This window comes from Aquarana catesbeiana, linkage group LG07 (genome assembly GCF_042186555.1).
Source record: "Aquarana catesbeiana isolate 2022-GZ linkage group LG07, ASM4218655v1, whole genome shotgun sequence".
Classification (NCBI taxonomy): Eukaryota; Metazoa; Chordata; class Amphibia; order Anura; family Ranidae; genus Aquarana; species Aquarana catesbeiana.
Genome location: NC_133330.1, coordinates 344,297,222 through 344,323,772, shown reverse-complemented (window position 1 = coordinate 344,323,772; position 26,551 = coordinate 344,297,222). Strand labels below are relative to the sequence as shown.

At 47.5% G+C, this 26,551-nt stretch overlaps 1 protein-coding gene across 4 annotated transcripts in view; it reads right to left on the bottom strand.

The window, feature by feature from the left end:
• The window catches only part of ERI3 (ERI1 exoribonuclease family member 3), a 310,298-nt gene that overhangs the window by 275,310 nt on the left and 8,437 nt on the right, over positions 1-26,551 (bottom strand). The window contains exons 2-4 of one of the 4 annotated variants that reach the window (XM_073593981.1): positions 5,185-5,412; positions 2,348-2,417; positions 534-820 (exon numbers count right to left, since the gene is read on the bottom strand). In XM_073593981.1, the coding sequence (XP_073450082.1) occupies positions 534-820; positions 2,348-2,375 (315 nt within the window). In that variant the 5' untranslated portion in view covers positions 2,376-2,417; positions 5,185-5,412. The remainder of the gene's footprint in view (positions 1-533; positions 821-2,347; positions 2,418-5,184; positions 5,413-26,551) is intronic. The other 3 variants (XM_073593983.1, XM_073593980.1, XM_073593982.1) reach the window with 3 other exon arrangements.

Genomic DNA, 26,551 nt, shown 5'->3' with positions numbered 1-26,551 from the left:
AATTAGCTTTTATAGTCGTGGGAGGGTGGGGCAGACTGGGATTCTTCCAGCCAGCCAATTAGCTTTTATAGTCGTGGGAGGGTGGGGCAGACTGGGATTCTTCCAGCCTGTCAATCATATTGTAGTCTTGGGTGGGCGGGGCAGACTAGAATTCTTCCAGCCTGCCAATCAGCTTTTATAGTCATGGGGTGGGTGGGGCAGATTAGGATTCTTCCAGCCTGCCAATCAGCTTTTATAGTTATGGGTGGGTGGGGCAGATTAGGATTCTTCCAGCCTGCCAATCAGCTTTTATAGTTATGGGTGGGTGGGGCAGACCAGGATTCTTCCAGCCTATGAGTTATGACATGTTATTAGCAGACGCCCACACAGCATATGTAGTGAAATCCAACGCATGTGAGCGGATCCAAATCCCGGGAGGGAAAATCCCAAGAACACAGGGACTATAGTGTGATAGAACACGGGGAACATTTGTCCCAACATAACACAAGAAGCAAGACAAGCAATCACGTGACGAGGCGGCCATCTTGTCGTACCTGAGGATGGATCTGTGGTTTGTCGCAGGTGGCCTCAAAATCCAGCACGAGGAAGTAATGATAGCGCTGTGGGGGGAAGGAGGTCATGGCCGCAACGGATCCCCCGAAGCCCTGGCATCCGAGCTTTCTGTTGAGCATTGGGTCGGCTCCGCTCTGCGCTCCGAGGACAGAGAATGGGTCGGAGGGTAAAGTAGCCCAAGATCTGGTGAGCAGCGGATAGGGAAGTCTTGGCGGCCGGATGAGGGGATGTAACTGCATTGAATCCCCTTCTGCATTTACATGGGAACCTGTGGGGGAGAAGACAAGACGGTCAGACCAACAAGACCACACACACACAGCAATCCAAGGCTGGAGAAATACAGAGGGGGCAGTGTTACCTGTTAAAGATGTGTAAAGTAATGGACATACTCCTGTGACCCCTCCCCAACTCATGGCTGCCAAGAATGAGGACAGTGCTGGTCAGATTCTGTGCCATTGCCCCGCCTCCTCCCTGCTCTACAGACTACCTGGGACACTGGTCCCACCCACCCTGAGCATTCTACTTCCTGTACCTTATCCTGCCCATCAGATTACAGACACCACTAGCGTCCAGCCTGTCCCCTGAAGACGTCACTTTCTACAAAACGCGTAGAGCGTGGCCTGTACGTGACGTCATCACGCACTAGTGCCGTTATCTGCATTTTTATTAGCCTATTTTACCTTATGTACACTGGATGTTTTCTAAGGCTATGGGGGGGGGGGAGATTTACAACAATTGGTGCAGCTGTGTATGGGAGCCAATCACCTTCTAACCTCTGCTTGTTCAATTAAGCTTTGGCAATAAAACCTGGAAGCCGACTGGTTTCTATTCAGGAGTTGCACCAGATTTTGCACTCTCCAGCTTTAATAAATAACCCCCCCCCTATGGGTTTTTTGGCAGCTTAACCACTTCAATACGGGGAACTTTCAACCCCTTTCTGCCCAGGCCAAAATTTCACACTTTGAATGACAATTGCGCGGTCATGCAACATTGTACCCAAACTAAACTTGTAGCATTTTGTTCAGACAAATAAAGCTTTACTTTTGGTGGTATTTAATCACCACTGGGGGTGTTTTTTTATTTTTTGCTAAATAAATAAAAAAAGACCAAAAAGTTTGGGGAAAAAAAAAACATGTTTTCCTTTGTTTCTTTTGCAAATACAGTAAACAATCTTTCTTCAGAAATTTAGGTCAAAATCTATTCTGCTCCATTTCTTTGGTGAAAAAATACCCCCAAATCAGTATATATTATTTAGTCTGTAGGAAGGTTATAGAGACCACAAATTATGGGATATATATCTGGATAATCAATCAATCATGATGTACCGACGCCGATCTCCTTTTTTTTGAGGCCTGAAAATGGCAGGACAGTACAAATACCCCCCGAAGCCCCCCTCAGTACAAACACCCCCCGAATCACCCCTCAGTACAAATACCCCCCGAATCACCCCTCAGTACAAACACCCCCCAAATCACCCCTCAGTACAAATACCCCCCGAATCACCCCTCAGTACAAATACCCCCCGAATCACCCCTCAGTACAAATACCCCCCGAATCACCCCTCAGTACAAATACCCCCCGAATCCCCCCTCAGTACAAATACCCCCCGAATCACCCCTCAGTACAAATACCCCCCGAATCACCCCTTTTTTTGGAAAGTAGACAGTCCAGGGTATTTAGTAAGAGGCATGGCGAGTTTTTTGAAGTTGTAAATTTTTGGCATCATTTTTTGGAAAATTATGAAAATACAAAAAAAAGTTTTCACAATTAATTTTCTTTAATTTTTTTTACATACTGTCATCAGCGCAGTACAGCGTCATCATATAACTGGTGTGGCGGTGATCAGGGACTGGTGACAGTACGAACTACAAAGAAAAAAAAAAAAAAACACATTTTTAATATATTTTTTTATATTTATTTCATTTGTTTCCGTTTTTTTACATTTTTTTTAACACACTGTGTGAGACCAGATCAATATAATGTTACCATAGTAACATTGTACTACTCTGGGGAAGCGATCAGGATTTTTTTTTACAAAGTATGATTGCTTTTAGCAGTCAGTGAATTTCATTGCTATAAGCAAGCATTCAGTTTGTTTTGCTGTGATAACTAGTGATTGGCCACAGCTAATCACATGGTACAGGTGGGCTGAGATTGGCCCTGCCTGTACCCTGTGATCACTGTGACCAATCACAGCTAGCAACACAATTGTACACAATGGATAGCATGAAAGGAAGCCATCTATTGTTTACAATTGTTATGTGATCTGCTGTGATCGGTCACAGAGATCACATGGTACCGTCAGCAAGCCAGTACAATGATCAGTGACAGATCGCGCCACAGCATGATCCAGCAGGACGTCATATTAACAGTGGAAGATGATCGGCAGGTGCAGGGTACACAATGTACTCCGGCACCCGCCGATCGTCAGGCAGAGAGAGAGTTGTGGTCTGCCCATGTATACAAGGCAGATCACTGTTTTCTAACAGCAGGGAAGGGATGGAATTTGTGTCCCTGCAAATTAGGGAATGAATTACATGCCTTCCCCTAGTAAAAGCACCTCACATAGTACACAAAAACACTGGCTAGGCACACAGTTACCCCTTTGATTGCCCATGTTAGCCCCTTCCCAGCCAGTGTCATTAGTACAGTGACAGTGCATATATTGTTTAGCACTGATCACTGCATTAGTGTCACTGGTCCCCAAAAAGTGTCAGTTAGTGTCAGAATGTCCGCCACAATATTGCAGTCCCCCTTACCAGTCACTGATTGCCGCCATTACTACTAAAAAAATATAAATAAAATAAAAATGAATATCCCATAGTTTGTAGACACGATAACTTTTGCACAAACCAATAAATATACACTTATTGGGATTTTTTTTTTTTAACCAAAGACACGTAGCAGAACACATATTGGCCTAAATGTATGAAGAGATTCGATTTTTTACATTTTTTTATTGGATGTTTTATAGCAGAAAGTATAAAATATTGTTTTGTTTTTTTTTTTGTTTATAGAGCAAAAAATAAAAACCGGAAATACCACCAAAAGACAGCTCTATTTGTGGGGGAAAAAAGGACATCAATTTTATTTGGGTACAGCGTTGCACGACCGCGCAATTGTCAGTTAAAGTAACGAAGTCCCGTATCACAAAAAAATGGCCTGGTCATGAAGGGGGGGGGGTAAATCTTCCAGAGGTCAAGTGGTTAATATTGATGGTTTTGTTCTATTTGTTTTATTTTAGCGCTGCTTTTTACTTATTTATCACCACTTCTTAAAACCTAATTCAGTGAGTAACAACAATAAAGACAAACTTCAGATAATGACAATGGCCGTATTGGTGGCGATACTTAGTGTAATTAAAGTGTGGTTTCATAGGTTTTCCTAAAAAAAAAAAAAAAAAGTTATTTGCCAGTGGGAGGAGTCTTCAAAGACCATTCATTGTCTGTACAATAGTGGGCGGGTCCATGGAAGTTCCATGCAAGTCTGGGTGGGGTTGGTAGGCAGACTTGTTAGTTGCTGCATGAGGGATGACATGGGAGCAGAGAACTCCCTTACCATTGCTGCAGCAGAAGGCAGACCAGATTGGAAGCTCTGTGTAAATGAAAGCAGGCATAAATCATGTGCCCATCCCATACACTATGAGGTTTCATTAACGAGGTTCCCAAGCGCGTTGCGTCCATAGGGAGGCTGTCTCAACTCCCAAGCGCGTTGCGTCCATAGAGAGAAAAACACTACAGAAGTACAAGATCAATCGAAAATAAATAATTGAAATAAATGAAAGCAGGCATACATCAGATGCCCATCCCATACTCTGAGGTTTTATTATAGAGGCTCCCAAACGCGTTGCGTCCATAGGGAGACTAACGCTATAGAAGTACAAGTTAAATGAAAAAAAAAAAATTAAAGAAATAAATGAAAGCAGCCATACATCATGTGCCCATCCCATACACTATGAGGTTTTATTATAGAGGCTCCCAAGAGCGTTGCGTCTATAGGAAGAAAAACGCTACAGAAGTAGAAATTAAAACAAAAATAAATAATTGAAATAAATGAAAGCAGGCATACATCAGGTGCCCATCCCATACACTATGAGGTTTTATTATAGTGGCTCCCAAGAGCGTTGCGTCTATAAGAAGAAAAACGCTACAGAAGTAGAAATTAAAACAAAAATAAATAATTGAAAGCAGGCATGCATCAGGTGCCCATCCCATACACTATGAGGTCTTATTATAGAGGCTCCCAAGCACGTTGCGTCTATAGGAAGAAAAGACACGATAGAAGTAGAAATTAAAACAAAAATAATAAGAAGTTCAAATTAAATAAAAATTAATTAATTGAAATAAATAAAAGCAGCAATACATCAGGTGCCCATCCCATACACTATGAGGTTTTATTATAGAGGCTCCCAAGCGCGTTGCGTCTATAGGAAGAAAAAACACTAAAGAAGTAGAAATTAAAACAAAAATAAATAATTGAAATAAATGAAAACAGGCATACATCAGGTGCCCATCCCATATACTATGAGGTTTTTATTATAGAGGCAAACCGCTAAATACACAGATTAAATACATATATAGGACCTGCCAAAGGATTTGAATTTCTGTCCTTCCTGTTCTGAGATTTACACACCTCCGTCAGACAGTACAGCCAGGTGGATGGCACGACTTTTCTTGTTACTTCATAGATTGTAGGAGGGATATGGCGGAGTCCTCTCTCCACCCACAGCCTGCTAACTGCACAGTGAAAGAACAGCAGCAGAATAATGAGGTCACCCCTCTGCTCCTTGTCAGCATATCTGCATGCAGCACACCTGATTGGCAGCCAGTCCTGCCTCTCCCTCTCCCAGTCTGAGTCCCACTGTACAGGGGATTGAAAGAGATTGATTCAGGTATTTACATGCATTGCATTTAAAAACAAATACATTTTAATGAATAATAAATACAGATCTGCATTCAATTGTGTCGTTTATATCTGCCTAAAGTTTGACAGCAGACGCTCTGAGATCTCTAATGATGGGAACACCCACATAGAGGCCATGTGATCCAGGATGCCTAGGGTTTAGGTCACGTGGCTAGAGGTTTGGCGTAGGCTCAGAGACAACAGAGGACTTTTAGGATTTGTGGGTTGAAGGACTCTCACACATCTATTCCATCACTGATTACAGCATCCTAAACTCATAGTGTTACCTAAATCCGGCACTGAAGGTTAGAGGTCACTGCACACCACCAGGCTCCATGTAGAGGTCTCACTCATTATACTTATGACAATTTTTTTTTTTACAATCTTTTAACCTAATCACAACTATTCGTTTATTGGAATAACATTTTTCAACATGACCCTTCTTTTTTTATTTTGATCACAAAATCTATGGCCACCTATCAACTACAACACAATCTGATAAAAGAAAAGAAAGAAATAAAAAAAAATGAAAAGAATGAATGTAAGAATGGAAAAAAAATTAGAAGATGAAAAATCAGGAAAGGGAAGGGAAAGGAAAGGAAAGGGATAGAAAGAGACGGAAAGGAAAAGGAAAAGAAAGGAAAAGGACAGAAAAGGAAAGGGAAAGGAAAGGATTGGAAAGGAGAGGGATAGAAATGAATGAAAAGGAAAAAGTAAAAACGAAAAAAAGGGAAAGGAAAAGGAAAGGGACAGAAAGGAAAGGAAAGGGACGGAAAGAAAAGGGACGCAAAGAATAGGGACGCAAAGGAAGAGGAAAGAGACAGAAAGAATAGGGACGGAAAGGGACAAAAATGAAAGGGACAAAAAGGAAAGGGATGGCAAGAAAAGAGACGGAAAGAATAGGGAAGGAAAGGAAAGGGACAGAAAGAATAGGGACGGAAAGGGACGCAAAGGAAGAGGAAAGAGATGGAAAGAATAGAGACGGAAAGAATAGGGATGGAAAGATTAGGGACAGAAAGGGAAGGGACGCAAAGGAAAGGGACGCAAAGGAAAGGGACGCAAAGGAAAGGGACGCAAAGGAAAGGGACGCAAAGGAAAGGGACGCAAAGGAAAGGGACGCAAAGGAAGAGGAAAGAGATGAAAAGAATAGAGACGGAAAGGAAAGGGACGCAAAGGAAAGAGACGGAAAGAATGGGGATGGAAAGAATAGGGACAGAAAGGAAAGGGACGCAAAGGAAAGAGACGGAAAGAATGGGGATGGAAAGAAAAGGGACAGAAAGGAAAGGGATGCAAAGTAAGAAGAAAGAGATCAAAAGAATAGGGACGGAAAGGAAAGCGACGGAAAGAATAGGGACAGAAAGAATAGGGGCAGAAAGGAAAGGGATGGAAGGAAAAGGGACGGAAAGGAAAGGGACACAAAAGGAAGAGGAAAAGGAAAAGGGGTGGAAAAGGAAGGGAAGGAAAGGGAAAGAAATGGATGTGGAAAGGAAAGGGACAGAAAGAATGGGGATGGAAAGAAAAAGAACGGAAGGAAAAGGAAAGGGATGGAAAGGAAAGGAAAGGAAAGGAAAGGAAAGGGACAGAAAGGGGTAAAAGGAAGGGAATGAAAGGGACAGAAAGGAAAGGGATGGAAAGAAAAGAAAAAAGACTGAAAGGCAAGAAAAGGGGGAACATAAGGGAGAGGGAAAGGAAGAAGGAAAGAAAAGAAATGGAAAAGGCAAGGAAAGATGATCGCTCTGGAAACATTTTTGGACCAAATTTCTATATATGGCCAGCTTTCTACTAGACCAAAAATTGGAAAAAGATGGGAAAGGAAATCTAAAAGAAATAAGAAAGAAGGTAAGACTGGAAAAGAAAGGAGAGGAAAAGAAAAAAAAAGGAAATGAGAGGAAAAGAGAAAAAGGAAAGAAGAAGAGGAAAGGGAAGCATGGAAAGGAAAGTGAAAGGAAAGGCAAGGAAAGGGAGAAGGCAAAGAGAAAAAGATAAAAGGGAAGAAGAGAAGGAAAAGGAAAAAAAGGAAAGGAAGGAAATGGGAAAGGCAAGGGAAGGGAAGACGATTGCTCTGGAAACACCATTTTTTGATGGAATTTCTATCTATGGAGAACTTTTGTCTAGAACGCAAATTGGTAAGATAATGGAGAGGAGAAGAAAAGAAGCAAGGAAAGGAAAAGTGTATGTACTACCCAACCAATCAGAAACAACCTGGCATAATTTGGTTAGAAATATGTTAGTAGGATATGCAGCTATAATTAGCTCTAAGAAATCACCACGGAGACCTTATCACCTTCAGTGGGAGGCTGAACTTGGGAAACAACTAGATCCGGAGGACTGGCAGATCATGACTATTGCACTATCCAAATGTTCCAAAAATGTTCTCTTTTTGGAAAATGCTTATAAGGTGTTCTATAGATGGCACTATACACCTTGGCTAGATTAGCGAGCTTTATTCCATCCTTTTCCCCCCTATGTTTCCATGGATGCTCTCAGGAGGGTACACTGGCACACATTTGGTGGACCTGCCCCAGGGTATGCAGATTATGGGTCAGAATCTATGCGCTGCTTCGCAACCTTTTCAACACCACTATAAAGAGGGACCCTTTGGAGGCCCTTTTGTGGAAAACGATCACAGAACTTCTCCGTCCTGAACGCCAACTGGGAGCACATATCTTTACTGCACATAAATTGACCATAGCACGGGCCTGGAAGACCCCAGCCCTTATCTTTAAAGCAGTTAAAAACTGCAGGAATGACATCATAGTAAATGAGAAACTTACTGCCGTATTATCGGACACTCATGACAAGTTCCTCCGGGTATGGCAACCCTGGGTGGCTCATAGCCACGCTTCACGATTTGATCCAGCGCTCCTTTCCCTTTAATGAGCCTCTGTTCCCCCCACCCCAGGGACCTCCCTCCTTCCCTATCCCCCACTTCCCTCTTAATTTCTTTCTTTTTCTTTCTCTATTCCTGCATCATATGCTTACGCTACTCTTTTCTCTGCTCCTCTTTTCTCCTCGCTGTCTCTCTATTTCTATTTCTCTCTTTCTTCTTCTTGATGCTCTGGCCCTCAGGCTTAGCCCTGCTGGGATTGGATACTTGATATGACGCAATGTGAACGTTACCCTCTTTTACGTATTCAGTTTAATTTGGTTTTATTTTTGTTTTTCGTTTTATAATGTTACATGTTATAATATCATCGTGCCATATCTTTCACATATGACCTTGAGTGTCAACTAATATACAATTCTACATCTACATAATGGCACTCCACCAGAACTCGCGAGATGCGGACATGCTTTTGCAAGTCACCTGGGTCCGCCCCTCGGACTATTGAGGACTGGCTCAAGTTTTTGAATGTTAGATTAACCCGCCTGAAACATGCAGTTTTATACCGGTTAGTCCACGATGTATCCACCACTATTTTTGTACTATTCTGATGATGTATATTTTCAATAAAACCCTTTGTACAAGAAATATGTCAGTAGGAACCAATCAGGAGTAACCAACCAACCAGAATAACTCTCAGAAAGTTGTACATAACACATACATTGTATCACAAGACAAGCACTTTTCTTTTATCAAAGATATTGTAGAGCCTTAAAGTGGTTGTAAAGGCTGAAGGCGCATTCTATGCATGGAAATAATCTTCTGTGTGCAGCATCCCAATTCTTACCTGAGCCCCCTCCAATCCAGCGATGTTAACGAAAGCCTCATTTGTATGGGGACTCTCCCTCAGCATTGGCTGTCAATCACAGTCAGCAAGCCAATGAGGAGAGCCAACGTCTTATGGATATTTTTTAACCTCAGGTAAATTTCCCTCCACTTCCTGTCCCGCAGACACAACAGGAAGTTAGAGGAAATCTTTTCAAAGCGACGGGATGTCCCTTCTTAGACAGCTGTGACAATAACTAGCGTCTTCTCTATTCATTTTGTTATTTCGATGAATAGAGAGGGTGATAGTCTCCGGCCCGCATAAAGCCCCGGCGATAAAGACGTGGCAGAGGTTCTCACCCCTCTACACTTCATCCATAACTAAAGAAAAGATTTGTCTGCGGATATAATGTAACAATAGACCCGGATCTTCTTGGAATACAAAGAGCTTCCCGAACTTGCAGCCTGCGTCTGACAGCGGCTCATGAGGCGGCTCAGCTGTCGGCTGGTATTCTCGTCATCTTGGTGACTTTCACCGCTCCAGCGTCGTGTACGTCCTCCCCAGACACAGGCCGGCTCGGATGATCTATTACATCGCACATCTCTGGTGTCATCACTCTCCACGCCGTACAGAGCCCGGCCGCCCCTGGGAAGCTTGAGATGCCATCAGAATCATCTCCGCAACCACAAGAAAGAAAGGCGACACTGCAGAGTGATACACAGTGACCCAACTTCGGAGAGAGATGAGAAGTCCAGGAACTGGCTGGGGAGGGGGTGGGGTGGGGAAGACACACCTGGCGACCCAACACCAGAGAGAGATGAGAAGTCCAGGAACTGGCGGGTGGGGGGGGGGCACACTGAGAGACCCAACTCTGGAGAGAGTTGAGTTGTCCAGGAACTGGCGGGTGGGGGGGGGGGGCAAATCAAGCGACCCAACTCCAGAGAGAGATGAGGAGTCCAGGAACTGGCGGGTGGGGGGGAGGCACACCGAGCGACCCAACTCGAGAGAGATAAGGAGTGCAAGAACTGGCGGGTGGGGGGGGAGGCACATACAGCGACCCAACTCCAGAGAGAGATGAGGAGTCCAGGAACCGGCAAATGGGGGGGTAGGACAGACCGAGAGAAAAGACTGATAACAGGTGGGACAGGGATGGATTCTTATATCGAATATTTAGCCCTGAGATGCGCACTAGGGGCTGAGCCTACCTACCTGTGGTCAAGCTCACCTACCCGGAGCCGAGCTTACCTATTAGGGGCCGAGCCTACCTATCTGCGGCCAAGCTTACCTACCCGAAGGGGAGCTTACCTACCAAGGGCCGAGGCTACCTGTGGTCAAGCTTACCTACCAAGGGCTGAGCTTACCTACCTGGGGCCGAGCCCACCTACCCGAGGCCAAGCTTACCTACCTGGGGTCGAGCCTACCTAACCAGGTCTAAGCTTACCTACCTGTGGTCGAGCCTACTTACCTGGGTCCAAGCTTCCCTACCTGTAGCCGAGCCTACCTACCAGGGGCCAAGCTTACCTACCCGGGTCCAAGCTTACCTACCAGAGGTTGAGCGTGCCTACCTACCTGGGGCAGAGCTTCGCTACCTGGGGCAGAGCTTCGCTACCTGGGGCAGAGCTTCGCTACCTGGGGCAGAGCCTACATACCCAGGGCCAAGCTTACCTACCAGGGGCCGAGCCTACCTACCAGGGGCTGAGCCTAGCTACCCGTGGCCGAACCTACCTACCTGGGGCCAAGCTTACCTACCCAGGGCCGAGCTTACCTACCATGGGCTAAGCCTACGTACCCAGGGCCAAGCTTACCTAGCCAGGGCCGAGCTTACCTACCATGGGCTGAGACTACTACCTGAGGCCAATCTTACCTACCCAGGGCCAAGCTTACCTACCAAGGGCTGACCCTTCTACCTGTGGCCAATCTTACCTATTAGGGGCTGAGCCTACCTACCCAAGGCCCGAGCTTACCTTTCATGGGCTAAGCCTACATACCTGGGGCCAAGCTTACCTACCCAGAGCCGAGCTTACCTACCTTGGGCTGAGACTACTACCTGTGGCCAATCTTACCTATCCAGGGCCAAGCTTACCTACCATGGGCTGAGCCTACTACCTGTGGCCAATCTTACCTATTAGGGGTGGAGCCTACCTACCCATGGTGTCAGTCCTCCAACCTGTCACTTCTCTAGTCCACCACACTACCTGACTATCATTCGAATGATCTGTGTCGTAAGTCGCAGCAAGAGCAAGAAAATGTCACCAGCACACCTTGGATCTCCAGAATGGGTCCATAGCTTTATTCAGCGATCACATGTTGCAGCAAGCCGCATGAGAAGTCACAGCAGTGTGCACCAGGGCTAAGAAGCTCATCACAGCCATCAGATTCAGACCAGCCTCGGATCTCAGCAATCAAACAACATGCAGAAAGAGAGGAGATCACACCGCAGGAAGCAGTCACCCACCACACATGTGAGGAACTCTTTGGAATCTGTCGTCAGTGTACAACAGAGGAACGAGTTTAATGTGGAATTTCTTTGCAAATCAATGAATGAAATATGCAGCCAGTCTGTACAATTTGTCGTTTTTGTTTATCAGAGTCCCCCTGTAATATAGTTTTATGACCCGCTCCTCCTGACATCAGATTTGTTGTATATGTACAGCAATAATCTTCTCTTATTTTCTCCCTTCTAGTCTTCTAAATATATCATTGTAAGACTTTATCTTTTCAACAGGTGCAAAAACAAATCCATAAATAAATAAAAGCTGTTGATCCTGACAGCTGATAACTTCCTGTCCACGAGGAGGTGTTATGGAAATGAGGGGGGGGGGGGGTGAGGAGGCAGAGAGTTGAGGAAGGCCTATGGCAATAAAGAGAATTTTTACAGATGGGGAAGAGAGGAGAATGGTTATGGAAATGAGGGGGGGGGGGAGATAAGGAGAGGCTATAGGGATGAGAAGGGGAGAGGAGCTGGGCAGGCTATTTAAAAGAGGAGGGGTTATGGCGATGAGGAGGGTGGGAGGAGATGAGGAGGCGGGGAGATGAGGAGGGCCTATGGCGATAAAGAGAATTTTTACAGATGTGGAAGAGAGGAGAGTTATGGAAATGAGGAGGGGTGGGGGAGGAAATAAGGAGGGGCTATGGGGATGAGAAGGGGAGAAGAGATGGACAAGTTATTTCAATGATGAGGGGTTATGGAGATGAGGAGGGGGGAGGAGATGAGGAGGTGGGGAGATGAGGAGGGCCTATGGCGTTGAAGAGAAGTTTTACAGATGGGGAAGAAAGGAGAGTTATGGAAATGAGGAGGGGTGGGGGAGGAAATAAGGAGGGGCTATGGGGATGAGAAGGGGAGAGGAGATGGACAAGTTATTTCAATGATGAGGGGTTATGGAGATAAGAAGGGGGGAGGAGATGAGGAGGGGGGAGGAGATGAGGAGGCGGGGAGGAGATGAGGAGGCGGGGAGATGAGGAGGGCCTATGGCGATGAAGAGAAGTTTTACAGATGGGGAAGAGAGGAAAGTTATGGAAATGAGGAGGGGTGGGGGAGGAAATAAAAAGGGGCTATGGGGATGAGAAGGGGAGAGGAGATGGACAGGCTATTTCAATGATGAGGAGTTATGGAGATGAGGTGGTGGAGGAGATAAACAGAAGCTATGGAGATAAGGAAACTTTATAGAGATAGAGAGGAGGAAGGATTATGGAAATGATGAGGGGGAGGAGCTAAGGAGAGGAGATTGTTCAGGTAGGAGATTGTGAAATGGAAAGTAACAATGTTTATAAACATTGTTCAGACAGGACATAGAGAGATACAAAGTAACATTGCTTATAGGATTGCACCATAACGGTATCTGTGCCGATATTAAGCATTTGCATGAATATCGGTACTCATACAAACGCTCCAATACCTGAAACTGATACTTTCAGGCCTTGTGCACTGGTCCCAATCATTTAGTGGAGGGGGGATTTTGGTGTGGGGAGGGGATTATGGTGGGGGGGGGGGGATTATGGTGGTGGAGGGGGGATTATGGTGTGGGGGTTGTTTTTCAGGGGTTGGGCTTGGCCCCTTAGTTCCAGTGAAGGGAACTCTTAAGGCGCCGGCATACCAAGACATTTTGGACAATTTCATGCCCCCAACTTTGTGGGAACAGTTTGGGGACGGCCCATTCCTGTTCCAACATGACTGCCCACCAGTGCACAAAGCAAGGTCCATAAAGACATGGATGAGCAAGTTTGGGATGGAGGACCATGACTGGCCTGCACAGAGCCCTGACCTCAACCCTTCTCATCCAACATCAGTGCCTGACCTCACAAATGCTCTTCTGGAAGAATGGTCAAACCTTCCCATAGACACCCTCCTAAACCTTGTAGACGGCCTTCCCAGAAGAGTTGAAGCTGTTATAGGTGTAAAGGGCGGAGCCAACTCAATATTGAACACTACGGACTAAGACTGGGATGTCATTAAAGTTCATGTAAAGGCAGGCGTCCCAATACTTTTGGGAATATAGTGTGTGTTAAGATTTCACACGTCTCATGCTCACAATGTGTCCCCTCCCCCACCCATAAATCAGCTCATTAATGACCCAAAAAAATGCAAAGATAGCTGCAGATGAGGGGAAGAAGTGAGTGTCACCGAGCCGTCCCAATAAAGGCTCTGGGGCCAAATATTCCAAATGTCAGACTTGGAGTAATCGGATCACATACAAAGACAGATGAGAATAGGTCTCGGGGGTGGGGGCGGACGGGCGGGGGGGGGGATCAGCGCTGACTTGTCACATATGTGGCGGGAGAGTCACCTTCTGCTGGGGATGTGACAGACCTCCAGGCAGGAAACTGATGTTACAACGTATCATCTCCCACTGATAAAACCAGAGATGACCCGGGAGCTCTGTGCACTCTCATTGGTTTACTGGGATTCTACAAACATTGCGTCTTCCCAGAATAGAACAATGGATACCGATCTCTCCTCCAATGTCACCAGATCCACCACCCTCACCGACACCGAGACACAGTGTGCGGCTATAAATACCCCGCCAACAACAGAAACCTGAGACCCGCCGCACACTCAGTACACAGAGAGAGCCGCGGACAACATCCCAGCCTGCAACCCAACATGTGTCGTCATCTCTCCAGCCAATGGACAGGCTGCATTCTCAGTGATGTCACCGCTCTCTAGTGATTGGATAGGCTGCATTCTCAGTGATGTCATCGCTCTCTAGTGATTGGATAGGCTGCATTCTCAGTGATGTCACCGCTCTCTAGTGATTGGATAGGCTGCATTCTCAGTGATGTCAGCGCTCTCTAGTGATTGGATAGGCTGCATTCTCAGTGATGTCACCACTCTCTAGTGATTGGATAGGCTGCATTCTCAGTGATGTCATCGCTCTCTAGTGATTGGATAGGCTGCATTCTCAGTGATGTCACCGCTCTCTAGTGATTGGATAGGCTGCATTCTCAGTGATGTCATCGCTCTCTAGTGATTGGATAGGCTGCATTCTCAGTGATGTCATCGCTCTCTAGTGAATGGATAGGCTGCATTCTCAGTGATGTCATCGCTCTCTAGTGATTGGATAGGCTGCATTCACAGTGATGTCATCGCTCTCTAGTGATTGGATAGGCTGCATTCACAGTGATGTCACCGCTCTCTAGTGATTGGATAGGCTGCATTCTAAGTGATGTCATCGCTCTCTAGTGATTGGATAGGCTGCATTCTCAGTGATGTCATCGCTCTCTAGTGATTGGATAGGCTGCATTCACAGTGATGTCATCGCTCTCTAGTGATTGGATAGGCTGCATTCCCAGTGATGTCACCGCTCTCTAGTGAATAGATAGGCTGCATTCTCAGTGATGTCCCCACTCTCTAGTGATTGGTAGGCTGCATTCACAATGATGTTACCTGTCCCCAGTGGGGAGATTTCCTCTCACTTCCTGTCCCATAGCCAATATAGGAAGTCCTCATTGGAAGATTTCCCCTCTATTCCTGTTCTGGTGACAACCCAAAAATTTTGATTTTCTTTAACTTTTGCTGATAACGATAAGCAGGACACAGAGGGGGTGACTCTCCCTAACAGGCACAAACAGCAATAAAATCCTGACAAGGGGTCCAATATCCTTTCCACTCCACAATACAACACGTCTCGGGGGCCCCAGAGATCTCCTTCATCAGGGCTCTGCGTGGTCCAGCAGCTCATTTATACAGATGACACATTTTAGCTGCTGGAGATGATTTTTCTGGTGTATTTTGGATTTATACTTTTGAGTATATTTAACCCTTTCAATCCCAGCATCCTTTATACCCCAATTGTCACAGCACACAGAGGATGGAGCCCCGAAACGCGTGGGGCCCTTTCTTGTATACTGAGTACACTTTGACGGATACTCTTGTATGATTGATGCTCCTTTCTTCCCAACAAAGGATTTACCGCATTGCAGTCATTTGCTGGCATGAGGGGGGTGGCAATGCCATCTAACTGTGGACATCACAAAGGAGCACTTTAAGCCCCCCCCCCATTCTTGATTCTGAAACTGAGCTTTTGGGGATGAGGGGGAGCGGGTACCTGATTTTGACAGGTACCCGCTCTCACTTCTGCCTCGACCGCCTAGGCAATCGGAAGGGGAAACTTTTCTCTCCCTCCCTCCATCTTGTAGAACACGTGACAGGTCCCAGAAGATTGTGGAATCATTCACAGTTCGTAGCATCGCCCCTGCATGCGCAGTTGGCACCCGGCTCTGGAGCCACAATTGGTCACGGCCAGGTGCCAATAGCAAAGATGCCGGGGCGAGAGGTCACAGGATGAAAATGGCTGGGCTGAGCATGGCGCTGGATTGGCGAGTTAAGATCCCATTCACATTTGTGTAACTTGTCATGCGACTTTGGAATCCAACGTCGCATGACAAGTCGCACTACATTTCCCAATGAGTACCGTTCATACCTGTGCGACTTAAAGTAGTTCCTGCACCACTTTGGTCCGACTTTCATGCAACTTGAGGGTCAGAAACTTCCACGTAAACCCTCAAAAGTTGCATAAAAGTCACATATGAACTATATACATGTGACTTCTGTTCAACTTGTGTGCGACACTGTAAAGCACAAACAATCACATACTCTGCTTTTTGACCCTTGTCCCAGCCCATCCCTTCTGCCGAGAAGACCCTCCCCCCAAGAAAATGGTCCATCCAGCTCTGTTCCTGGTGGCCCTTCCACAAGAGAAATGAGCTCCAACCCTAATCTTAACCTAAACCTAATCCTAGCCATAACCCTAACCCTAGCCATAACCCTAATCTTAACCTAAACCTAATCCTAACCATAACCCTAAGACCCCATTCACACAGGGACGACTTGTCAGGCGACCTAGTCGCCTGACAAGTCGCCTCCCGTTCTGTACTATGGAGCCGTTCTAAGGGGAGCGACGCAAGTCGCTCCGACTTAGAAAAAGGTTCCTGTACGACTTCGGGGGCGACTTGGGGCGACTTGCATAGACTTCTATGCAGAAGTTGTTTTGCAAGTCGCCCGGGCATTCGTTTGCAGGTCGCCTCGCTGAAGCGACCTGCAAGTCGTGTTGCCCCTGTGTGAATGGGGTCTTAATCTAGCCAAAACCCTAACCCTACCCCTAGCCATAACCCTAATCCTAACCCAAGCTATAACCCTAATCCTAACCATAACCCTAACCCTAGCCATAACCCTAATCCTAACCCAAGCTATAACCCTAATCCTAACCATAACCCTAACCCTAGCCTAACCCTAGCCATAACCCTAATCCTAACCCAAGCTATAACCCTAATCCTAGCCTAACCCTAAACATAACCCTAATCCTAGCCATAACTCTAATCATAACCATAACCCTAATCCTAACCCAAGCTATAACCCTAACCCTAGCCTAACCCTAGCCATAACCCTAATCCTAACCCAAGCTATAACCCTAATCCTAGCCTAACCCTAAACATAACCCTAATCCTAGCAATAACTCTAATCATAACCATAACCCTAATCCTAACCCAAGCTATAACCCTAACCCTAGCCATAACCCTAGCCTAACCCTAAACATAACCCTAATCCTAGCCTAACCTTAACCATAACCCTAACCCTAAGGCTCTGTTCACACCTAGGTGTTTTTCTGCTGTAAGATGTAGCCCCCGTTCACATCTGAGCGTTTTGTCATCTGAAGCGAAATGCCTGAAGCTCAAAAAAAGTACGTGAGCTTCTTTTTTGGCAGATTACATGCGTTCTCTGCTTTTTACCTTGGTGACCTTTTGACCTGTACAAAATCACAGCAAAATCACGGCAAAAAATCACCCGTCTTTCGGTCTGAAAACAAAACACCTAGGTGAGAACAGAGCCTACATCTAGCCATAACCTAACCCTAGACATAACCCTAATCCTAGCCTAACTCTAACTCTAGCCAAAACCATAACACTACCCATAACTCTAACCCTAACCTTAACCATAACCCTAACCTTAACCATAACCCTAACCTTAACCATAACCCTAACCTTAACCATAACCCTAACCTTAACCATAACCCTAACCTTAACCATAACCCTAACCTTAAGCCTAGCCATAACCCTAATCCTAGCCTAACTCTCACTATAGCCATAACCCTAAATATAACCCTAGCCTAACCTAAATCTAGCCATGACCCTAACCTAACCCTAGCCATAACCCTAAATTTAGCCATAACCCTAGCCTAACCCTAAACATAACCTTAACCATAACCCTAGCCATAACCCTAACCCTAGCCATAAGCCTAAATTTAGCCATAACCCTAACCATAATCTTAACCCTATCGGCTGCCATGCATGGCGTGGTCAGTTTACTACCAGGAAGAAGGGAACCAGCAGGACCAACCAGGTAATACAGAAGCACCGCAGACATAAAGAAAATATTGATATTAAAGAGCTCCTAGGAACCCCTTGCAGAGACAGAAACATTTTATCTCTGGGGTTACAAACATTGTAATAGTATAATCACATAAAACATCCAATGCATTTCAGGGACCAAACCCCTCCCCCTTCATCAGCGCTGCAGAAAAACATAAATATCATGACTATAAAGGAAAGAGATGGATATTAATCGGCCTACAATAAACACACAGAGATCGATAAGAGATCAGTTATTAAAGTGGAGCTGCACTTCATCTGAGGACCACAAACCAAAAATTCTATTTAATTAATTTATAATATTCAAAGCAAACTCCCTCCCCCATCCATCCATCCATCCATGTCTCCATCCACCATGTCTCCATCCATCCATGTCTCCATCCATCCAACCCCCCATCCATCCATGTCTCCATCCACCATGTCTCCATCCATCCATGTCTCCATCCACCATGTCTCCATCCATCCATGTCTCCATCCATCCATGTCTCCATCCATCCATGTCTCCATCCATCCAACCCCCCATCCATCCATGTCTCCATCCACCATGTCTCCATCCATCCATGTCTCCATCCATCCATGTCTCCATCCACCATGTCTCCATCCATCCATGTCTCCATCCATCCAACCCCCCATCCATCCATGTCTCCATCCATCCATGTCTCCATCCATCCAACCCCCCATCCATCCAAGCCCCCATCCATCCTTCCACTCCTCCATCCATGTCTCCACCCATCCTTCCACTCCTCCATCCATCCAAGCCCCCATCCATCCTTCCACTCCTCCATCCATGTCTCCACCCATTCTTCCATCCATCCATCCACTCCCCCATCTATCCATGTCTCCACCCATACTTCCACTCCTCCATCCATCCTTCCACTCCCCCTTCCAACCATCCATCTATGTCTCCATCCATCCACTCCCCCATCCATCCATCCATCCATGTCTCCATCCATCCATCCACTCCCCCATCCATCCATGTCTCTGTCCATCCATCCACTCCCCCACCCATCCATGTCTCCATCCATTCCCCCATCCATATCTCCATCCATCCATCCTCTACTCCCCCATCCATGTCTCCACACTTTAGTTTGCTGAGAAATCACTTTGAAAAACACCCGCCTAGGATTTCTGGCCAGGGCCATCTTGAGTAAGGGCAAATGATTCATGTAGCATTTAATTCCTGGAATCCATCTGCCCTTAGCTCAAGCATGCAGGAGAGGGTGTGCTTAGCTGAAAAAGCCCCTCCTCCCCTCCTGAAGACTCCTGGGATGTATGACATTATTTGCCCAGGCAAGAAACCAGGAAGTAACTTAAGAAATGTAAAAAAAAAAAAAAAATAAAGTATAAAACAAGTAAATATAATATACTTTCCTATCTATTTCCTTACAAAAGTAGGATGAGGATTAAAGCGGAGTTCCACCCAAAAATGGAACTTCCACTTTTCGAAATCCCCCCCCCTCTCCGGTGTCACATTTGGCACCTTTCAGGGGGGAGCAGATACCTGTCTAATCCAGGTATCTGCTCCCACTTCCGGGCATAGATAGCCACAGTATCTGCGCCTTGTCCGGCGCCTCCTCCGCCCCCCTCCCCCGCTGTCTTCTGGGGGACAGACAAGTCCCAGAAGACAGCAGGGACAAGTGGAATCGAGCAGCGCAATTCGCGCATGCGCAGTAGGGAACAAGACTGTGAAGCCGCAAGGCTTCACTTCCTGATTTCCTTACCAAAGATGGCGGCGCCTCCACCCGGGAGTCGAGGGGCATATCGGCTTCGGGTGCCGACATCACAGGCTCCCTGGACAGGGAAGTGTCCATATTTTAAAAGTCAGAAGCTGCAGTATTTGTAGCTGCTGACTTTAAAAAAAAAATTGGCGGAACTCCACTTTAAATATAATCAATGATGATTGGGAGAGTGAAATTTCACTTTATGGCTGGGTTTCCACACATCTCCAGTCACAGTGCCGTCACAGGGGGGGCGGTGCCACCAGGTGACGTCACCGAGTGGCCCCGCTCCTTAGTTATTTATGAACTGTCACACGGAGGAGCAGGCAGACGGCGGGAGTGGAGCTTTTTTTTTTTCTTTGGGTCGGTGGGCGTTGTGATTGGACGATGGATCTACACGGGGGGGACACTGTTAATAAAAGGATTGTCAAAAACTGTGTGTGTATTTATTTTTTTTTGACACGTTTTTGGTCTCCTGTATTTAAATTGTGACAATGTAACAGAACCTGCCTAGACATATACATTTGTATCTTCTTTTCTCGGATTTTTTCATACGTCCTATTTGGGGAGATTCCCCTTCACTTCCTATCCCATGGCCACAACAGAAAGTGAGAGGAGATCCCTCCAAAGTGAGGTGTCACCAGAAATAGTGTCCCCACTCGGGAGATTATCCCTCACTTCCTGTCCTATGGCCACAACAGGAAGTGAGAGGAAATCCCTCCAAAGTGAGGTGTCACCAGAAATAGTGTCCCCACTCGGGAGATTATCCCTCACTTCCTGTCCTATGGCCACAACAGGAAGTGAGAGGAAATCCCTCCAAAGTGAGGTGTCACCAGAAATAGCCTCCCCACTCGGGGCATTTCCCTTCACTTCCTGCCCCATGGCAACAACAGGAAGTGAGAGGAGATCCCTTCAAAAGTGAGGTGTGAAGCCGTATGGGAGACGCCCAGTGTAGGTGTGAAGTCGTATGGAAGACGCCCAGCGTAGGTGTGATGCCGTACGGGAGACGCCCTGTGTAGGTGTGATGCCGTACGGGAGACACCCCGGGGTAGGTGTAAAGCCGTACGGGAGACACCCAGTGTAGGTGTGATGCCGTACGGGAGACGCCCAGCGTAGGTGTGAGGTTGTACGGGAGACGCCCAGCATAGGTGTAAAGGGGTACAGGAGTCGCCCAGTGTAGGTGTGATGTTGTACGGGAGACGCCCAGTGTAGGCGTGATGTTGTACGGGAGACGCCCAGTGTAGGTGTGATGTTGTACGGGAGACGCCCAGTGTAGGTGTGATGCTGTACGGGAGACGCCCAGTGTAGGTGTGATGTTGTACGGGAGACGCCCAGTGTAGGTGTGATGCTGTACGGGAGACGCCCAGTGTAGATGTGATGTTGTACGGGAGACGCCCAGTGTAGGTGTGATGCCGTACGGGAGACGCCCAGTGTAGGTGTGATGCCGTACGGGAGACGCCCAGTGTAGGTGTGATGCCGTACGGGAGACGCCCAGTGTAGGTGTGATGCCGTACGGGAGACGCCCAGTGTAGGTGTGATGTACGGGAGACGCCCAGTGTAGGTGTGATGTTGTACGGGAGACGCCCAGTGTAGGTGTGATGTTGTACGGGAGACGCCCAGCATAGATGTAAAGCCGTACGGGAGACGCCCAGTGTAGGCGTGATGTTGTACGGGAGACGCCCAGCATAGATGTAAAGCCGTACGGGAGACGCCCAGTGTAGGCGTGATGTTGTACGGGAGACGCCCAGTGTAGGCGTGATGCCGTACGGGAGACGGCCAGTGTAGGTGTGATGCCGTACGGGAGACGGCCAGTGTAGGTGTGATGCCGTACGGGAGACGGCCAGTGTAGGTGTGATGTTGTACGGGAGACGCCCAGTGTAGGCGTGATGCCGTACGGGAGACGGCCAGTGTAGGTGTGATGCCGTACGGGAGACGGCCAGTGTAGGTGTGATGTTGTACGGGAGACGCCCAGTGTAGGTGTGATGCCGTACGGGAGACGGCCAGTGTAGGTGTGATGCCGTACGGGAGACGCCCAGTGTAGGTGTGATGCCGTACGGGAGACGCCCAGTGTAGGTGTGATGTTGTACGGGAGACGCCCGGTGTAGGTTTGATGTTGTACGGGAGACGCCCAGTGTAGGTGTGATGTTGTACGGGAGACGCCCAGTGTAGGTGTGATGTTGTACGGGAGACGCTCAGTGTAGGTGTGATGTTGTACGGGAGACGCCCAGTGTAGGTGTAATGCCGTACGGGAGACGCCCAGTGTAGGTGTGATGCCGTAGGGAGACGCCCAGTGTAGGTGTGATGTTGTACGGGAGATGCCCAGTGTAGGTGTGATGTTGTACGGGAGACGCTCAGTGTAGGTGTGATGTTGTACGGGAGATGCCCAGTGTAGGTGTGATGTTGTACGGGAGACGCTCAGTGTAGGTGTGATGTTGTACGGGAGACGCTCAGTGTAGGTGTGATGTTGTACGGGAGACGCCCAGTGTAGGTGTGATGTTGTACGGGAGACGCTCAGTGTAGGTGTGATGTTGTACGGGAGACGCCCAGTGTAGGTGTGATGTTGTACGGGAGACGCCCAGTGTAGGTGTAATGCCGTAGGGAGACGCCCAGTGTAGGTGTGATGTTGTACGGGAGACGCCCAGTGTAGGTGTGATGTTGTACGGGAGACGCCCAGTGTAGGTGTGATGTTGTACGGGAGACGCCCAGTGTAGGTGTGATGTTGTACGGGAGACGCCCGGTGTAGGTGTGGTGCCAAAGGGAGTCGCCCAGTGTAGGTGTGATGTTGTACGGGAGACGCCCGGTGTAGGTGTGATGCCGTAGGGAGACGCCCAGTGTAGGTGTGATGTTGTACGGGAGACGCCCGGTGTAGGTGTGATGTTGTACGGGAGATGCCCAGTGTAGGTGTGATGTTGTACAGGAGACGCTCAGTGTAGGTGTGATGTTGTACAGGAGACGCCTGGTGTAGGTGTGATGTTGTACGGGAGACGCCCAGTGTAGATGTGATGTTGTACGGGAGACGCCCGGTGTAGGTATGATGTTGTACGGGAGACGCCCAGTGTAGATGTGATGTTGTACGGGAGACGCCTGGTGTAGGTGTGATGTTGTACGGGAGACGCCCGGTGTAGGTATGATGTTGTACGGGAGACGCCCAGTGTAGGTGTGATGTTGTACGGGAGACGCCTGGTGTAGGTGTGATGTTGTACGGGAGACGCCCGGTGTAGGTGTGATGTTGTACGGGAGATGCCCAGTGTAGATGTGATGTTGTACAGGAGACGCTCAGTGTAGGTGTGATGTTGTACGGGAGACGCCTGGTGTAGGTGTGATGTTGTACGGGAGACGCCCAGTGTAGATGTGATGTTGTACGGGAGACGCCTGGTGTAGGTGTGATGTTGTACGGGAGACGCCCAGTGTAGATGTGATGTTGTATGGGAGACGCCCGGTGTAGGTATGATGTTGTACGGGAGACGCCCAGTGTAGATGTGATGTTGTACGGGAGACGCCTGGTGTAGGTGTGATGTTGTACGGGAGACGCCCGGTGTAGGTGTGATGTTGTACGGGAGACGCTCAGTGTAGGTGTGATGTTGTACAGGAGACGCCCGGTGTAGGTGTGATGTTGTACGGGAGACGCCCAGTGTAAATGTGATGTTGTACGGGAGACGCCCGGTGTAGGTATGATGTTGTACGGGAGACGCCCAGTGTAGATGTGATGTTGTACGGGAGACGCCCGGTGTAGGTGTGATGTTGTACGGGAGACGCCCGGTGTAGGTATGATGTTGTACGGGAGACGCCCAGTGTAGGTGTGATGTTGTACGGGAGACGCCCGGTGTAGGTGTGATGTTGTACGGGAGACGCCCGGTGTAGGTATGATATTGTACGGGAGACGCCCAGTGTAGATGTGATGTTGTACGGGAGACGCCTGGTGTAGGTGTGATGTTGTACGGGAGACGCCCGGTGTAGGTGTGATGCCGTAGGGAGACGCCCGGTGTAGGTATGATGTTGTACGGGAGACGCCCAGTGTAGATGTGATGTTGTACGGGAGACGCCTGGTGTAGATGTGATGTTGTACGGGAGACGCCCGGTGTAGGTATGATGTTGTACGGGAGACGCCCAGTGTAGATGTGATGTTGTACGGGAGACGCCTGGTGTAGGTGTGATGTTGTACGGGAGACGCCCGGTGTAGGTATGATGTTGTACGGGAGACGCCCGGTGTAGGTATGATGTTGTACGGGAGACGCCCAGTGTAGGTGTGATGTTGTACGGGAGACGCCCGGTGTAGGTGTGATGTTGTACGGGAGACGCCCGGTGTAGGTATGATATTGTACGGGAGACGCCCAGTGTAGATGTGATGTTGTACGGGAGACGCCTGGTGTAGGTGTGATGTTGTACGGGAGACGCCCGGTGTAGGTGTGATGCCGTAGGGAGACGCCCGGTGTAGGTATGATGTTGTACGGGAGACGCCCAGTGTAGATGTGATGTTGTACGGGAGACGCCTGGTGTAGATGTGATGTTGTACGGGAGACGCCCGGTGTAGGTATGATGTTGTACGGGAGACGCCCAGTGTAGATGTGATGTTGTACGGGAGACGCCTGGTGTAGGTGTGATGTTGTACGGGAGACGCCCGGTGTAGGTATGATGTACGGGAGACGCCCAGTGTAGATGTGATGTTGTACGGGAGACGCCTGGGGTAGGTGTGATGTTGTACGGGAGACGCCCGGTGTAGGTATGATGTTGTACGGGAGACGCCCAGTGTAGATGTGATGTTGTACGGGAGACGCCTGGTGTAGGTGTGATGTTGTACGGGAGACGCCCGGTGTAGGTATGATGTTGTACGGGAGACGCCCAGTGTAGATGTGATGTTGTACGGGAGACGCCTGGTGTAGGTGTGATGTTGTACGGGAGACGCCCGGTGTAGGTATGATGTTGTACGGGAGACGCCCAGTGTAGATGTGATGTTGTACGGGAGACGCCCGGTGTAGGTATGATGTTGTACGGGAGACGCCCAGTGTAGATGTGATGTTGTACGGGAGACGCCTGGTGTAGGTGTGATGTTGTACGGGAGACGCCCGGTGTAGGTATGATGTTGTACGGGAGACGCCCAGTGTAGGTGTGATGTTGTACGGGAGACGCCTGGTGTAGGTGTGATGTTGTACGGGAGACGCCCGGTGTAGGTATGATGTTGTACGGGAGACGCCCAGTGTAGATGTGATGTTGTACGGGAGACGCCTGGTGTAGGTGTGATGTTGTACGGGAGACGCCCGGTGTAGGTGTGATGTTGTACGGGAGACGCCCAGCGGCCATTGCATGCTGCTACTTGTAGTTCTCCTGAAAGAGCCCCAAACAAACCTCTCCAATTGTTTTTATTGATACCAGATTAATTCCAATAGAAAAATAGAAGGTCCCAACGCATTTCAGGGCCATAAAATATCCCTTTATCGTCATCAGGGCTTTAACAGCCACAATGTGTGAAATGATCAGGAAACTCCGGGGAACGTGAACCGAAATCCAGAGATTGTTCCACGAGGGACTGTGCTAACGCAGGACAGGTCTACTACCCCGCCCCCGACACTGGATCAGGTTTTCATGTAGATTCACATTCCCTCTGAGATTTCTGACACATTCTCACACACTGGTAACACCCTGATGTAGTGGAACAAAATGTGTGTTATTGATTTGACAAATGACCACAGGGAAATAGAAAGTACCAACGTGTTTCAGGGCCAGACATTCCCTTCATCATCAGTGTTATAAGAGTCAACATGTGTCACATGAACAGGAATTTCCGGAGAATGTGAATCTAAATCAGGAAATCATTCCCTGAGCGATCGTGTCTGGGTCAGCAGCAGAGTACTAGCAGTAGTAGTGATGGTGGTGGTAGTAGTAGTAGTAGCAGCAGTAATAATAGAAGTAATGGAAATATTAGCGGTAGAAATAATAGTAGTAGTAGTAAAAAGTAGCAGTAATGGCAGTATAAGTGGTAGTAGTGGTAGCAGTAGTAATGGCCGTAGTAATAGCAGTACTGGTGGTAGCAGTAGAAGTAGCAATGGCAGTATTAGTGGTAGCAGTAGAAGTAGTAATGGTAGTATTAGTAGTAGTGGTGGTAGCAATAGTACTAGCAGTATTAGCAGCAGTGGTGGTAGTAGTTGTAGTAATGGCCGCATTTGTGGTAGTATTAGTGGTAGCAGTAGTAATGGCAGTATTAGTAGTAGTGGTGGTAGTAGTAGTAGTAATTGCAGCATTAGTGGTAGTACTGGTAGTAGCAGTATTAGTAGTAGCAATGGCAGTATTAATGGTAGTAGAAGTAGTAATGGCAGTATTAGTAGTAATGGTATTATTAGTGGTAGTAGTAGTAGTAATGGCAGTATTAGTAGTAATAGTAGTAGCAGTATTAGTGATAGCAATAGTAGTATTAATGGTCGTAGCAATGGCAGTATTAGTAGTAGTATTAGTGATAGTAGTATTAGCGGTAGTATTGATGGCAGTAGTAATGACAGTATTAGTGATAGTAGTAGTAGTAATATCAGTGGTAGTAGTATTAGTGGTAGTAGTAGTATTAGTGGTAGTAGTAGTAGTATTAATGGTCGTAGCAATGGCAGTAGTAGTATTAGTGATAGTAGTAGTAGTAGTAATATCAGTGGTATTAGTATTAGAGGTAGTAGTATTAGTAGTAGTATTAGTGGTATTAGCGGTAGTATTGATGGCAGTAGTAATGGCAGTATTAGTGAAAGTAGAAGTAGTAATATCAGTGGTATTAGTATTAGAGGTAGTAGTGGTATTAGTGGTAGTAGTTGCATACTTTGACCCAGGCATGATCACTGAACAATCGGATTCATACTCTGGGGAGTTTCCTATTGGGAGTCGGTGGGA